The sequence below is a fragment of the Mus musculus genome, chromosome 18 (assembly GCF_000001635.26).
Source record: "Mus musculus strain C57BL/6J chromosome 18, GRCm38.p6 C57BL/6J".
NCBI classification, from domain to species: Eukaryota; Metazoa; Chordata; class Mammalia; order Rodentia; family Muridae; genus Mus; species Mus musculus.
The window spans coordinates 30305654-30322256 of record NC_000084.6 but is presented as its reverse complement, the minus strand read 5'-3'; the positions used below and the strand labels follow the sequence as shown (position 1 = coordinate 30322256).

At 44.1% G+C, this 16603-nt stretch overlaps 1 protein-coding gene across 4 annotated transcripts in view; it reads right to left on the bottom strand.

Annotated features, from left to right (window-relative positions):
• The window catches only part of Pik3c3 (phosphatidylinositol 3-kinase catalytic subunit type 3), an 82512-nt gene that overhangs the window by 25870 nt on the left and 40039 nt on the right, over positions 1 to 16603 (bottom strand). For 3 of the 4 annotated variants that reach the window (XM_030250425.1, XM_030250424.1, NM_181414.6), the window contains 6 exons: positions 10932 to 11037; positions 9589 to 9705; positions 5283 to 5414; positions 2628 to 2756; positions 1954 to 2023; positions 23 to 87 (listed from right to left, as the gene is read on the bottom strand). In XM_030250425.1, coding sequence (XP_030106285.1) covers positions 23 to 87; positions 1954 to 2023; positions 2628 to 2756; positions 5283 to 5414; positions 9589 to 9705; positions 10932 to 11037 — 619 coding nt within the window. Of the gene's footprint in view, positions 1 to 22; positions 88 to 1953; positions 2024 to 2627; positions 2757 to 5282; positions 5415 to 9588; positions 9706 to 10931; positions 11111 to 16603 lie in introns of all 4 variants that reach the window. The other variant, NR_151699.1, reaches the window with a different exon arrangement.

Here is a 16603-nt window from a genome sequence, read left to right as displayed (position 1 = left end):
TATTCCGTGATGACGTCATTACCTGAATGCTTCCCTCTGTGTCAAGAACTTCTGCGACAGGAACCGACTGGATGAACTGCATGAAGCCTACGTGGAAAGAAATAGTAATGCATTAAACACCACGCTCGCCACACCCAGGCCCATCAGGAAGGCTGATGCTCTCCACTCCACCGGGCTGCCTAGCCAGAGAAGCCAAGGCTCCGATGGGCATACCCTGCCCTGTAGCCATGCACTCTTCTGTTTGCAGAGCAAGGTCTGTGGCCACTGTGCCAACTTTATGCTGGTCACAGAATTACTAGGCAACTTTTTCAACTAGTTTGATTTATTTATGTTATGCTCTAGAATGCGTTTCTATAAGCACAAAGAACACAAATAAACTATATTTCTCAAACCTAGCAGCCTTCCATAACTTTAAAACAAAGAGGAATTAACAACAGTAAAAATGTAAAAATCCCTCTAAGAAATGTGGAGTTCTGACCACTAACTCTACCTTCTATCATCTCCTGAAGGGCAGAGAGGAACATGTAAACCCCTTAGACCACCACCAAACAACAACAACAACAACAACAACAACAACAACAACAACAACAACAACACACCAAAACCAAGACCCAGAAGGGTGCAGTATGTAAAACAGTAAGAGTAAGAAGAAGCCTGGAACGAGAAGAGTATAAACAACAAACACGCAAATCTGAGTGAGTGAGGCAGCATGTCTGGATTCAGCAAACAGGACCCATATTCGGTGGTCCTGACACCTTGTGGGCACAGGGCGTCCCTGCAGAGTACAAAGAGAGGGAAAAGCTACAGCTACTCACTTCAACAGGCATGTATTAGTTTTCTATCATGTAGTATGAACTACGGCACATATGAAAGACAAGATGCTTATCTCCAAATACGTAACTTAAAGCTCAAGTTTTACGGAAATAAACATCATAAATGAGAGGAGACCATGAAGTTGGGAAGGGAGATCCAAGGTACACAGAAATCAAAGGCCACAATGCAATTGGGCCATGCTTTTAAGAAGCGGGGCAGTACCGGGTGACGCATTCTAGGAAATGAAGGGGCAGATAGAGATCCCACACCGTTAAAGCTCGGTCTGAAAGAGCCTTAGAGAAGCCCAGGGGATCCACTCTAACCAAAGCCTTATGAAAGCAGGGTAGTGGCCATGAAAGAGCTGGACACAGATGCAGCGGCCTGACAGCAATTCACAACTCACTTAGGTGGCCTCCTCTTTTTCTTTGTCCCAGGAGCAAATAAAGGTGAGAAATAAACTGCTGCAGAAAAGCACAAGGGCACAAACCCCTCAACTGTGCTTTCAGAATTTTGTTCCAAGGAGAGGCTGAAGGGTGTCCTCCTGACACCTCCAAACAGGTGTGGGAGAGGAAGGGAGGGTAAAGCGCGTAGGAAGTGCTGTTCAGTACCACAAACACCTACGTGTTACGTGTGTGCTCAAATGCGTGCATATGTGTTCATGTGTCCATACTGTAAACGCAGCTGACTACAGACTCACCGAGTGACTTTTGCAAACATGGTTCAAAGACTTTCTGGGCCACAGAAACACCCCAAGGACTGTGCAGGCAGCTATGAGAAAAATCCTATGAACTACAGCCAATCAGGAGGTAGGGAGGTGTGTTATTCCGATGTGCATGTGCAAGTATCTTCCAAACACACCCCTGTACCACTGTAAAAAGCAAAGAGGTGGGAAGTGGGACAGGGAAGATGCGGAAACGGAAGAAGACAGAGGAAATGAACAAGGAGGGGGGGGCGTACGACAGGACAAGGGAAGAGAACTGGAGGTCGGGGGACAGGAAGATGGGAAGGACAACCCAGTATGCCTTCAGTTCTCTGAATAAGCTCACACACGTTCTAACTTTCTTAATGATTTTTCAATTTAAAAGGCAAAGTTACTGACCGGAATCTGAAGAAGGCAATCAGGATGCAGAAGGAACTCACCATGTTTTGTGCTAGTGGCTAACACCTTGTATGGGGTCAATTTCAAATCCAGGTTTTCTTTCCGTAACAGCTTTGATTAAAAGATAAAACACATGAAATGAATGTGATGGCCATCGGAAGCAGGCTTGTGGACACACACCGCTGCATATGGACACATACTGTGCATACCATACAGACACAGGAGCAATCTTACGGGCAACACATTAACTCTCAGGGTTAGAGTGAGCTAATCTGTTGGGGTGAAAAGACAGATTTTTATCTATTTTGACTATGTTACACTCTGCCAATAAACGTCACTATTATTCCTAATGCTTCATGCTCACCTTCCCAGACAGAAAGTGCCAGGAAGGGCGGACACAAGGCAAAGGGGAACCAGGTTTCTCTAAAAGCCAGAGACAGGAATGGCAGTCAGCAAAAATCTGACTCAGTAGATCTGACAACACCATGAAGCTTGGGAGAAAAAAAAATGTTGTACTGGCATGCGCAATCCCACTTGCCATTAGAGCCACTTTGCAGTGACAAAAATAAGCTTGGTCAAGGTCAAGAGGAGACTGCTGAGCTTTGTAGCATTGTGAGTAAAGGCCACAAGTGCTTCTGGGTCTGTGAACATGGACATGACACACTGCAGTTTCTAAAGCGAGGTGACGCCCCTGCCAACGCAGACTTGTGTTCACCTTGTCCATGAGGGAGATGATCTGAAGAATAAGCTGATCTTGACGCAAGTCGTCTCCATGCTTGAAAATAACTGGGTATTTGCCTCCATCTTCAGTCTTGAAGAACAGCTGGGCAGGCATAAGAGCACTCTGCAAGAGAAAGACACTGACTGAAAACGGATGCCAGTTAATGAATGAAGTTCTACCGCGTACAGAAGGGAATGCCGCCTCTCAGCTACCCACACAGATACACAGGACCTTAAGCAATGAACTGGCTGTCAGAAAGAAAAGCAGGGTACCATGCAGGAACTGTGAGTGCATGACACAGGCAGGCCAAAGGCACCCGCTTGTCACCATGCCAAGCTGTGCACTGTGGACAGAGGATGTCACCCAGGGGACTGCCAGCCTGCAGCCAATGTGCAATAGGAGCCACCATAATGTGCTGCTCTGAAGGGAAAGAAAGACAGGTGGGGAAGCTTGAGCATCACGGACAGAGAACAAACTAGAACCTTGGGAGAGGCTGTCTGTTATGAGTGATCAGCCCTGCTACCTGGGGCCATGGTGAGGTCCCAGCCCAAGCTGCCACTGAGGGCTATATCTAAGTCTGTGGCAACACGGCAGCAGGGTGGGTGTCAAATGTCTGTGTCTCACAGTACCACTGAGAACACAGGGATATGTCAGGGCAACTGTTGGGGACCACGTGGATGTCTAGGGGCTGTGCAGAATTGACACCACCCCTCACTGAAGAGCTGCTCCCATCTCTCACTGGAGGCGGCACCCAGGAGAGTGGGCCATGTGACTTGTCCAGGCAGCAAAGCAGAGCTGACCCTGGTGGTCTGGGTGAGGCAACCCTGAGGACAGTGAAAGAGAGCTGGCCCCTGCCCCTGGCCACTCACCTGCTGTGAAATGGCCTGTGTGAACGGGATGATGCCTTCCCCTGTCCCTTGCCAGCCGGGTAGTAAGGAGAGCAGGCCCTGAATGCAGAAGCTCCTGAGAGCTAGCTAGCCCTGCCCCCTCACTGGCTGTGGCACTTGGGAGAGTAGGCTCTGTACCTCGCCTTAGCAACTCAGTGGAGCTGGCCATCACAGAGAAGCATGGGTAAGACAGTCCTGAGGCCCTGAGAGGTGGCCTAGCCCCTCAGGCTAAGCTGTGGCACTTGGGAGAGTGGGCCCTGCAACCCAACTGGGCAGCAGAGTGGAGCTGGCACCGTCCCTGAGGGCAGGAGAGCAGACCCTACCTCCACCTCAGGCAGCAATGGGTGGCCCAGCAGGAGCAGTGCTGGAGAGCTTGCCCTGGGGGAATGGATAAGGGAGAGCTGGCGTGCTGACCAGCGCAGCTACCACATAGGCCCAGATCCAGTTATCTGAGTTGGCCCACCCCAAAATCTGTATCATCTATAAATGGAGCTTGTGAGGGAGCCAGTCTAGCTGGTCCAACGCTTCAGGATCTCCACAACTCAGGACAATAACAGAATAACTGGGAGGAGATCAGGTGAGGGTCCAAAATTGATGGTGTCACAGAATGTAACCTCCCTAGCCAGGCTGGTTCAGACCACTGAGGCGGAGCCACCTGCTGTGCTGCTTCTCATCTCTCTCCTTTGAAGTGCCACTGCCTGCTACCTGCCTGAGGCCAAACTGGTTCTCCAAGATCTTCCCAGTTCCTGCTAAAAGGCAGTTCTGACAACTTCATAAGGAACTTGGGGATGGGCTTCCCTCTTTATAAAGTACAGATTATCATTAAACATTTGAGTCTCGAACAGAATACTGTCTTGGCTCCATTTCTCTCTCTACCCGCCTAGATTCCCTCTTGTCTTTCAGTTCCAAGATGCCTCCCAGGCTCGAACCCAGACATGAGAGCCACAGGTCGGCCCCAACAACAGAAGACCAATGATTCACTGGGCAGAGGGCTATACTGTGGGACACACTGTGAAATACTATATCTTCCGGGATGAGGTTTTCTTTTCTGTTTTGTGATTTTATTGTTATTTGTTTGACTGTTTTTTATTTGTGGTGGGGAGACTGCAAGGGCAAAAAGGCGAGGAGATGAGGGGCGGGGAGATGAGGGGCGGGGAGATGAGGAGGACTGCAGTGCATGATGTGAAACTCACAAAGCACCAATGAAAAGCTTAAAAAAAGAGTAAAGAGAACTACTACCTAAAAATGTAACAAAAAAAAAAAATATAAAGTATGTAGAATGAGTATTGGGCTGAGATATGTTTAAAAAAATGTAAAAGGGCCTCACAACTAGACCTTTGAACTTATGTACTTAATATATAATGTAAGTCCTGACATTAACTTTAACATATATATGGCTCTAACTACGATTTAAAGAAGTAAATTTACTAAAAATAAAGTTCCGGAGATAAAAATATGACATATTTTCTTTAGAAATGTCTCTATAATTGTAACAGAAGATCTTAAAATATAATAACAGGCCAGAAAGATATCTCAGTAGTTATGAACACTTTTTGCTCTTACAGAGGACCCAGGTTCAGTTCCCAACAGTTACTTGGTGCTTCACAACCATCTGCAACTCAGGTTCCATAGAATCTACCACCTTCTTCTGACCCGCTGGCACCAGGTATATGGGCAGTACCCACATATACACGCAGGCATAACACTCTTATGGTGGTAGCTCTGCCCTGACTACACACGGGGTCTCACCCATCACACTCACCTTGAACAGGGTAGCTGTTTCCGGGATGATGCCCCTTATTTTCACCTGTGGCTCCAGCGGCAATGGGATCAGTTCCACATCTGATAAGTTCATTTTCTCATTATCTCCAAGCAAGGCCTGAAGTCTCTCATTCTAGGGTGAATTAGAGAGGAGCAATGAGGTGGAAATGAGAGAATTGTTCCCAACATATAATAATGCCATAAAACTGATTCTATTAACATCATTTACAAAGCACAAAAAAGTACCTGAAAAACTACAGCAACGAGGGCCTGCCCTCCACCCAAGAGACAACCAAGGAAGTCTCGAGGACAACCCTGCCCCTTCCCAAGGCAGTTTCTTATGTCTTGTTCTGAAGGTTCTGTTAGTTTATGGCTCTTGTAGGGAGCACTGTCAGACAAGAGTACTTAAAAGATTTTTAAGACACACACACATAAACACATATCCACACACAAACACATACGCACACAGACATAGACACGTTATGTAAATGTGCTATACATACACTCCACGTACACTGATATATTGTATGTAATTTTAGCTAAATATAAAAGAATATGGTTCCTAAGACCAACAGAGTCAACTAAACTGGACCTTTGGGGCTCTCAGTCTGAACCACTACCAAAGAACACACAGGGTTGGACCCTCGGACTCCCTGCTCATATGTAACACATATGCAGCTTGGTCTCCATATGGGTCCTGAACAACTGGAACAGAGGCTATTCCAAAACCCGCATGTGGGATATATTCTTCTAGCTGGACTGCCTTGTCTGGCCTCAGTGGGACAGGAAACACCTAGCCTCACAGAGACTTCAAGTACCATTGTGGGGGGATACCCAAGGGGCCCCACACACTCAGAGGAGAAAAGGGGAATATGGGGGGTGGGTTGTGGAAGGGAGTTTCGGGGGGACAGTGAGTGGGATGCGAACTGAATAAATACAAACATTAAAAAAATAAAAATAAAAAGAATATGGTCCCTAGAGGCTTTGTCAAAAATTGCTGTCCCTTGCCCCTATTGCGGGAGACAGCACACCCGTAGGACACAGGACTCACCTTGAGGCTGAACTGACCTCAAAGCTCTTTCCTGAGACCGAGCTTTCATGCTTCCAAGAGATACAATGCAAGCTGTCAAGGGAGGGAGGCAGTTACGCAGTTCCTGCCTAACTGTAACGCCTATGAACCACAAGGACCAGCATGGCAGGACGAGAACAGAGGTCCAAGAAGCTGCATTCACCCATCGGCAGCAAGCAACAACTGTCACCCAATCTGACTTAATGCCTACTCCAAAGGATGGAAACCATGCCTCCACTGGAAACCTCACCAACTTCCTGGAACAGTGAGGGCATCCACCTTAGAAATCATCAACGACCTCCTCTTTGCTAGGCCAGCATAGTTCTTTGCTCCATTCCAAATCTTCTCCTTATTCTCACAGGTAAGAACACTTCTCATCCAAGCTTCCCCTTCCAGGAAACGGAGCAATCTCCACAGAATCCACAACTGGACCCAATGCGGAGCTCAACTGACTGTGGGGAGCCCAGCCCCAGTGGATGCATGCACACCAGAGCTTCTGCATCTTTGGCTCAGTGAACACAGCAGAAGAGGGGATAGAAGTGTAAGGACCAATACCAGGTGCTGGAACACAGTCCAGGAATGGACTCACGTGAAGAGAGTTCTGAGTACTTGTGACAAAACACCAAGAAAACAAAGCAAGAGACCCATGAGCCCACTTCCTTCAAAACAAGAAATTGTTCTTGGAATGTGTCTTATATTCCTCCAAATGTAGTGGATAGGAGTGCGTTAACTTCACGGTATTAATTATTACTTGTTGTTGCTATTCAATTATGTCTGTATGGAAAACCATGCTTTCGCCACATGCTACTTATTGGGATGCGTACAGCTTGAAATCATTAGAACTTCACTCATGTGACCTTCTTATTCTCAGAGTATAGTTGTCTGAGGCACGGAATAAAGTTGGCTATTGCATGAGACTTGAGTCTGCATCCTTTATCGGTTCCATTCTCCCAGGTCGCACTGCTTCCATTGCTAGAGTTGTGACACCAGGGAGCCTGCTATAAAAGTCTGTCCTAGAAATGGTTGTGTAAATAAGACAGAAACTGTAGCAAGATTAATGGATATGTTAACATAGAAAAAGAAAAACAAGATCACTGAGTCCCAGGCCTAGCCACAGAACCAGAGGCAATTAATTATTTACTACTGGGAGAAGAGAATGAGCCCCCTGATTAGTTTTGTCCGATGCAGAGCGGCCAGCCCTATACACACCACCAAGTGTATATGTAACGCTTGAGTGTGGGGTGGGTGTGAAGGGATAAAGGGAAGGTAACTGGGAGGGCCGAGAAGGAGGCAAGGGAAGAGGGAAGTGATTTTACTAGAGTTAAAAATGCTTATATATAAGAAAGACTATGAATATGTATGTTTGTGTGTCACTTGAATGTGAAGCAGAGTATATATATATATATATATATATATATATATATATATATATGCAACAATAAATAATCCACTTTGCAATAGCAACAGCATGCCTTCAAGAAACACCTCCTCCTGAATACCTAGGCTCCTTCGAGAGCGACAGAAAATGCACTTTCTTACTGCAGCTGAAGAAGAGCCAGGAATAGACATTCAAGTGGAACTTAAAGGTTCAATTTCTTTGTCAAAAGGATTTATGAAGCCACAGAGAAGGGTAATTGTATTTGGTGCTTAATTTTGCATGACCAAATATTAGCCAAATATTCCATTATGCTACCCTAATGCATCTTTTAACTATCTAAGAGGAAAATTTAATTAATTTGGAGGAAGCTGCTACCTACGCACTACCTCTGATTCTCACTTTTATAAACTCATAGACGTACTGGATAGAACACAGATTTGAGAATCTGAGCAATCCAAGTCATCTCTGACATCCACTAAAGCTCATCTACCCAACTTCAAATAATCCATTTTCTTTGAAGCCAGAATCTTGTACTCTTTAAACAGGCAGGCATATCCACGCTTTACGGAGGAAAACCAGACTTCCATATACAGAGAGATAAAGTGCTTCAAGTATGATATATGCATCAGGGGAGGAAGTTCTAGAATCACTTAAGAACTCTATGGTCAACAAATATTTAAGGACTGCCACACACAAGATTATTTCCCTTCAGTAGGACTCCAAGACCTCTGAGGTTAAAATCAATTCTTAGCAGGTACAGGTCTGTTTCTGTATGTCAGTAAGGGGCACGACCAATCCTTCAGAAAAGATGGATGGCAGACTGCTGGTGTGGACCAGTGTCTGAGGAGTCCAAGTCTTGCTGTTACTTACCTTCATCCTCAGGTTTCACCCCTAGTCTCATCAGACTATCCAGAGAATGGCCGATAAGATCAAAGATCCAAGCTACAGGCACACCCACTGCTGGGGACCCACTAGGGTCTGCTTCTCACCCAGGGAGCTCTGGGGCAGGATGTGGTGATGGGCAAATGGCACTGGGACTTTATTTGAACATGACTATGATTCTTCTAAATAATAAGGAAAATGCAAACTTGATAAAAAAGTATTTCTGCTCTGCCAATTTCCTTCTCTCATCAGATGAACAACGTTCCTGATCATCTCTCTGTTTAATTCTTGCCTTTTAAAGTTTGACTCAATTCAACTTCTCCTGTTTTATCTTTGATCTTATAGATCTATATTTCTCAGATGGGTTGTGGTCTTTGACAAAAGCCACCAAGAAACATCCGCCTATTTTTATCTTACAGGATTAGAAGGGACGACACCATGTAAATCCTTCACATCATTAAAGTAGAGGAGATACCTAGCTATCTGGTTTATTATGTGCAAGCTTCCCACTTAGGAGAGATGGCTGCTAGCCAGAGCACACATACAGGCATACCGGTTCTGCAAGGTACTCTGGTCCACTGTTTTCTCACAGTGTGCATGTCAATGATCTTACATCTCTAAACAACTATGATGCTAAGATAAAGACAGCAATGCAATATAGATGACACTACACTTGGGGACACTGGACCAACTGATCCCTTAGTCCTCTAACCTGCCTTTCAGCACCATCTCATGTTAACATGTGTTAACTTACAAACCAGGACCCCACATCACCAGTGCCATGGGCTCCTGGAACTAAAATTACCTATTAGAAGTTCATCTAGAGTCAGGCATAGTGGCTCATTCATGGCTTTAAACCTATCACTGATCATAGGGGGACAGGAGGTTACAGAGCATGTAAGAAACTGTCCCTAAAAAGGAAGCAAACAATGGAATTTGTGTATATGGCAACATCAATGGACTGGACTGTGGGCTTACCTTCTTCTTGCGGTTCCCACTTTCTCTCTGCACCGCCTTCATCAGATGGACCAGGCGATCTACAAAGGTCTGCTGAGCCGCCAGCAGGGAGCGCATGACTCTCACAGACTTGTCACCCTGAGGGAACAAAGTGAGGACATGAGCTCTGCTTTCACAGTGGGATCTTTCTCTTCCTCCCCTAACCTTCAAAGTGAAACTGAAAAAGACCTTGATTCAGAAGTAATGAGAAACCCTCTGTCTAGGCTAAGCACAACCAACAGAGAGAGTAGAAAATTACCTGGGTCCTGAGCAATTGTTAGTGTATATGACCATGTGACACAACAGGATTTATTTACCCTAAAACGCTTCTACTTGCTAAAAAAGATCCTGATTGCAAAGCTTAAGTAAAAATCTCCCTGAAAAAGAAAAACCCAAATGCAGCAAACAGTTGCTGAGTAGATGTCTTAGTACACAGAAACCATCCATGCAGGAATTCCCAGTTCATGCAATATTACACAATGCACTTTCTAGTTCATTGCTCACAGTCGCCTGGAAAGTGCAGTGGAGAAAATTGTATCTTCCCATTTAAAACGCTTAGGCTCAGAGAGAGTGCGGGGCTATAACGGGGTAAGCTGCGGGGCTCATCTGTTAGTTGGCCTGACACTACTCTGGGACCTGTACTTTGTCTAAAAGTGTGTGTCAAGCTGTAGTTTAGCTTTTTAAGGAGTTCAAAAAGAAAACAGCAGATGCAGTAAAGAAATACCAGGAAATCTTTCAGTAGCACCATCAACTGTTTTTCTTTCTCTTGCACCCTCTGCTGGCCAGACATAGACACTGCTTTAGAGAAGCAACAGCAGCAGAAAATGGCCCTGCCCTGTAAGGTGTTTTTTGAAGTCAGGCAAAATATGTACAGGAGAACTACTGCTAGAGCTGAGATGAAAAAGGAGGACAGAAAAAGTAAAATTAAGAGAGCATGGACTTACTCATTGTTTGGCTAATATAATGTTTATTTAAGATAGATATTTAAGGGCAAAAACCTGTTGTAGTGATTCACCCATGGGTATCAAACAAAGAGGCCACACACACTAGGAAATGACTAAGTTCCAATAATTTATAAACACTAAACTTGGGATTTCAAATTTTCATGTGCCAGAAACATCAATCTCCTTTTTTAATAAAACATATATTAATTATTTTATTTTGTCTGAGTGTTTTGTCTGCATGTCAGTGCACGATTGAGCAAGCCTGGTGCCCATTCGGGCTAGAAGAGGGTACCGTGTCAGATCCCCTGAACTGAACTCAGGTCCTCCAGGAGAGCAGCCATCTCACCAACCCTAAACCAGCCAGCTGCAGCATCTGAGTACCTTGAGCAAGGCTTGGCTGAAGCGCCTCATCACGTTCAGGTACATCTCGTGAGTCTTTGGGTCCCGCTGCTGGGTGTCCTGATCTTCACACTCCACTATCACATACCTTCAAAAACACAGTTCAGATGCTGGGGTGATGAGAAGAGACACTCAGGTCCATCCTGTCAGTACTTACACTGCTTCATAAGAGAGATTAAAACACGGCTGTAAGAGCCGAGGAGGAGTAAAGACACCTTCCAGCGCCATCCCTTTACAAGTTAACACTAAGCAGGCACCCATCATGATGATCAATAGGGATAGCATCAACATGCTAAGCTCCACGGTTTTCTAAGTGAGGCCCTGGAACCATGCTCCACTACGATATGAAATACCTGGAAACAGCAATGCCTTCCTTTTCTCTTTGTCAGTAAAACTTACATATCCACCAAGTAACTACCCAACACACATATTACTCCCCTGCCTCATACTTGGGCAATAAAAGGTGTTCTTGCACTGAAAAGCCCTCTGGAGCTACCTTTTCTCAGACATATTTTTGCAAGAAGACAAAGTTTAAATTGATTTTTTAAAAATTTCTAATCCAATCTACCCATTTCTCAAAAACCCATATAAAATCTTCAATACTTCTATTACAAAAGTTGTTTTAGACAGCTAATAAAATTGTTTTCCTAAATCTAAATTTCCTGAATGGTTATAAACACCACACATCCATAAATAAGCTGAGGTGAGAAGTAACGTAATACATGTTTTGAAATGTTTTGATAGTAACAAACCATAACATACAGCATAGATGTAGTTAATTAAAAAGTAGAACCCCTATGGCACTTAATATTTCTTACTTCTTACTTCTCTTATTATTTATTATGTAAGACTTAATATTTCTTACTTCTCTCTTGTTTACCAATGCTAAGCTGTAGAGCAGCTTTAAATCACTTTCAGTGGGCCATGATAAACACATTTCTGTCAACCTGCTTGTTTATCAACAGTGAACCTGGAGAAGAGGCAGGGTGTGCAAGCCTAACTCTAGCACTTGGGAAGCAGAGGACTAAGTGCTGCCCTGGGTTCCATGAGACCCTGACTCAAAACAGTGAACACCGGGAGAGTGTACGTACTTCTCAGGACAGCGCTTTTGGCTGACTGGGGGGGGGGGGGGGGGTTGCCAAGTCAGAATCCATATATTCATACGCATGCTCCCTCCCCAGCCCTGTGTGCGTGCGTGCGCACATGCGTGAGCACATGTGTGAGTGCATGCCTATGTGTATGTGTATGTGCATGTACACAAATATGTTCAGGAACACGTATATGTATTAGCAGACATGCATTTGTGTGTCTATGGAGGTCAGAGGTTGACTCTGCTGTTGACCTTAAGAGAGGATTTCTCCCTGAACTTGGAGCTTACCGATTTGTTAGGAAAACTGGCAGCTCAACTTCAGGCATGTGTCTCTCCTCACCCCAAGGATGGCAGTTACAAGTGTCCCCACTCACCTGGCTTTCTATGTCCGTATTTGGGATCCAAACTTGTGCTTGAAGAGCAAATGCTCTACCCTGAGCATCCCGGAAGAATTACTTCTATCCTGCCAAGCTTACTCAACTCTACGCCAACTCCAAAAACCACCAGAAACTTAGAAACTCCTTAACTGACACACACCGTTACCCTTTATAGATACTGTCCCTAGCAGAATCCATTCAGCCACCTAGAGGATCAACTGCCTGTGACTACAGTGCTCATGTGTTCTCTTCTCCACTACACCCCACCCAGAAGGCTCATGATCGTTATCGCTGTCTGACTTCAATGCCGTTGATTTAGGCAAAATCTCAATAATGGTAATTCTACAATATGAATTTAGATATCTTTTTTTCATGTAAGGTGTCATTTCCATTTTATTATATAGCTCGGTTTCATATTCATCCACAGTGATTTTCAAGCACCAGAAACTTTAAAAAAGACAGTGTAGTATTTTTAAATAAAAAATATAAAATTCAACCTTTCTTTAATTACTGAATGTTCTATCAATAAATTCTTCATGGTTTTAGGATAAAATTTTTCACATAGTAAATAAAATACACAAAAATTAAGTTTTCTTAAAAGTGAAGCAGGAAACGTGTCTCCATCACATGGGTAAAAAAAAAGGGCTGAGGCATGACACAGTCGCATCAGAGAGCAGAAGCCCATAGCTAACACACACCCAGTGCTGACTCAAATACCCAGATGCATGCTCTGCCTGTGGTCCTCCACCCCTCCCTAGCATGCCTGTGCTCAGTCACTCGATGCAGCCTGCTAACTGTGTCCACTGAACGCACATGACGGCTCTGCACCAGTCAGACTGCCACTATGGGGAATTGCACATTAGCGTCGCATGTCTTCAGCTCTCACAAGAACATTCTTAGTCCTCAACTTCACAACATACACATTCTCTTAAAGTAACTTAGTTGTCCTACCTCCAGTAGCAGAAGCATCAACACTCCCCCTTTCAACACCTTAGCCTAACTGTGCTTACCCAGGCTCGAGGATCAAGCCCGCCATGCCTGGGTATAGCTCAGACTCCAGGCAGGTCAGTCCTCTCAGCTGCTAAACACCAACTTTGTGATTTGCTAAACATGGCAGCATGTGCTAAAGACACTGTCCTTGCCCGTCTCTCCATCCTCCCACCCTCTCTCCACTACAAGAAGTCTATGCACCTTGCTCCTGGACTTCCTCGCTAAGTGAGATCCTCCGGACACTTGTACTGACAATCGTTCCTTGTCTGTCCCTGATCCATACTTTTAGCTCTTAGCATTGATGGATGTGTCATACCTCAAATGCTTTCAGAAACTGCTGTTGTATCTGACGTGATCTTATAGACAGATAACTGCTTTAAAATAGGTCTTATTCTCTCTCTTGTCCCAGAGCTAAGCTATACCACAGCAGATGTGCCTGAGATCTGGAGTTTCTGGGAAAGTGCTGTGAGGAATTGAACCCTGACCTAGATATAGTATATCATTTGTCAACAAGAGTGTAAACTAAAATTAATAAAGGTATGAAAGACTAGAGATGCCTTATGGAACATCTACAACCACAACTGGAACACATGATTGTCTTTAAATTAGAATTAATTCCAATTGACCAGGTATTGTGACATATGCCTATAATGCCATCTCTTTGGAAGGCTGAGACAGGTACAACCTACCTTCTGGACCAGCACAGACTTTGAAACAAGACCTTGTCTCAAGAAACAACAAAAGCAATAATAAATCAGATTAGACTCACACTTCAGTGTTTCATCCCAGGTACAAAGGGCAGATGAAGAGCTCTGAGGATCACTTATGGAACAAGCTTAGAGGACTGAGCCAGGACACAAACAAGAAAACTCCTATTTTCTATGATGGTATTTCAGAAGGCGCAGTCACATGACAACTGCACATAATATTGTCAGAACAAGAGATCTGCAAGCTTCAAAATCATCAATGTGCTCACACTAGGCTAAGCCTGGCTGCTGAAATTCACCGATGGTCCCCAGCACCACTGGACGTTCTGTTTCTTTTCCTATGCACAGAAGTAGCAAACTCACTCACAATTGGGCATGGCCATGTACACAGAGCTCACCACTTTACTCAGTAGCCCCTAACTTCAGTGTTAAATAAGTACACAGCTACTAAAGCTTCCAGGGCTCGAGGATGCACGGTGATCTCTATAATTAAACACATTTCTAGTATTTCAAGCCAATGTTCTGCTAAGTAAGAAATGAGTCATCTAACATAAACATAAGCATCATCTCCATGGTCAAATGAGGATCAAAAGACCCAGAGTCTAAGCATCTCACAGTTTGCTGCTCACACCTATACCCTAGAGTCTACTGAGCCCTGCATGCTGTTTCCTGGAGAGCTGTCATCTGAAGGGAAAATGTGACAACCTATCCAGTACTCAACATAAGATGACACCACTAGGCTGACTCTTCCGTGACAATTTCATGGAGTGCTGTCTACCGCTCATGACTGTGAAAGGTATTAGAAGTTAGAGAAAAGCAGGCTGTGGTGGCTTTAATCCCAGCACTTGGGAGGCAGAGGCAGGCAGATTTCTGAGTTCGAGGCCAGCCTGGTCTACAAAGTGAGTTCCAGGACAGCCAGGGATACACAGAGAAACCCTGTCTCGAAAAAAAACAAAAACAAACACAAACAAACAAAAAAAAGAAGTTAGAGAAAACACATCACAGCATACAGAGTTGACCTTCACTTTCAACACACTGGAAGGACAATGAAAATACACAACTGCACAGACTTATAAATTCTGATGCCAGCATTTACAGACTAGAGACATAACTCTGTGTATTATAACATTGACCCTATCCATTTTAAAGGGTTTGTGTGTGCAGTTAGTGGCCCCTCAAGGATTTAGGATAGCAGGAATATTACTGAAATTACTGGAAAGGGAGGAAAAATGACAAAGTAAACCTAGGGTGCTCAGAAGAAAACAGCAGAATCAGTTAAATATAAAGTTATTTAATTCAATGAGTGAAATTTAAATTCATTTGTCAGACATCTGGAACTCCGTCCTTACTGAGACTTGGCTCACGTTCACAGGAAGCTGGATCACTTTAGGCAAACTTAGAAATGATTTCTCATAGAATTCCCCTACCCTCTATAAAATAGCAGTATCAAAGCCAAGCATCACTATCAATGGTTTTTTCACTGATGAATATTTCTAATACATAACATATAGAGTTTGAAATGGAAAGACTAGTTAGCCCTCCAAAAATAAACAGGCTATTCAGTGCATTAGAGACAGAGCGGGAAACCACACAGAGTCTGGGTCTGATAGAATGCGCTGACGAATGGAAGTAGGGCTGTCTGTGTTTTATGTTCCCTGTTATTTTTATGTCATTGAGTCTTTGACTATTTACTTAAGCTTTTCACAAGGAAATGTTTTTTTTTTTTTTCTATAATGGTGCGAACAGAAGCACACTAAATAATTCAGATAGGAATGCAAAACCATTAACCGTAGGTTTCTATTAAATCAAAATAGCAATTTGGCAAGATGAGAATTTGTAAGTGAACTCTTAGAAGGAAAACTGGTACTTAAAACCAACCACAGTGTTCTGCAATGCATGTTCAAGGGCATCCCAACGCTTCATGTGAGGGGAATAGAGTTTTATGAATATTACATTCAACTGCTGAAGTAGATACATAGAGATATTTCGCTTCTAGCAGCTCAGCCATTGGGCGTGTGGAAAACTCACAGGTACAGTGGAGAAAATGACTGATGCCATTAAAATAATTGATATCAATATGGTAGGAAAACACCATAAAGGCTTAGACAACGTTGCTTCTGCAGACCGGGCCTCTGTGCTCTTTACGAGGGCTCAGATTCCATTTCTTTTTGAGAAAGGGAGAATGGGCTGAAGTTTCATTCAAGCTAAAACATCAGGCTCTTCAGACCCAGGCTGAAATAAGACGGCATTTTCAGTTCCTTAAGAACAGCAAGTCTTATGATTCTTAAAAAATAAGGAATTTTTAGATGGAACATCTATTAATTTGCGCCATTTAAGTTAAGACCACACATTAAGTATAAGACAAAGTCAGAGATCATCTCTATAGTTAACAGCTCAGGTTTCCAGAAGGCTCACCCAAGAGGCTGCGCCCTAAGATCCTCTGTAAACGTGATCAGGACTCACACGTCAGTACACAAGCCCAGGGATCGC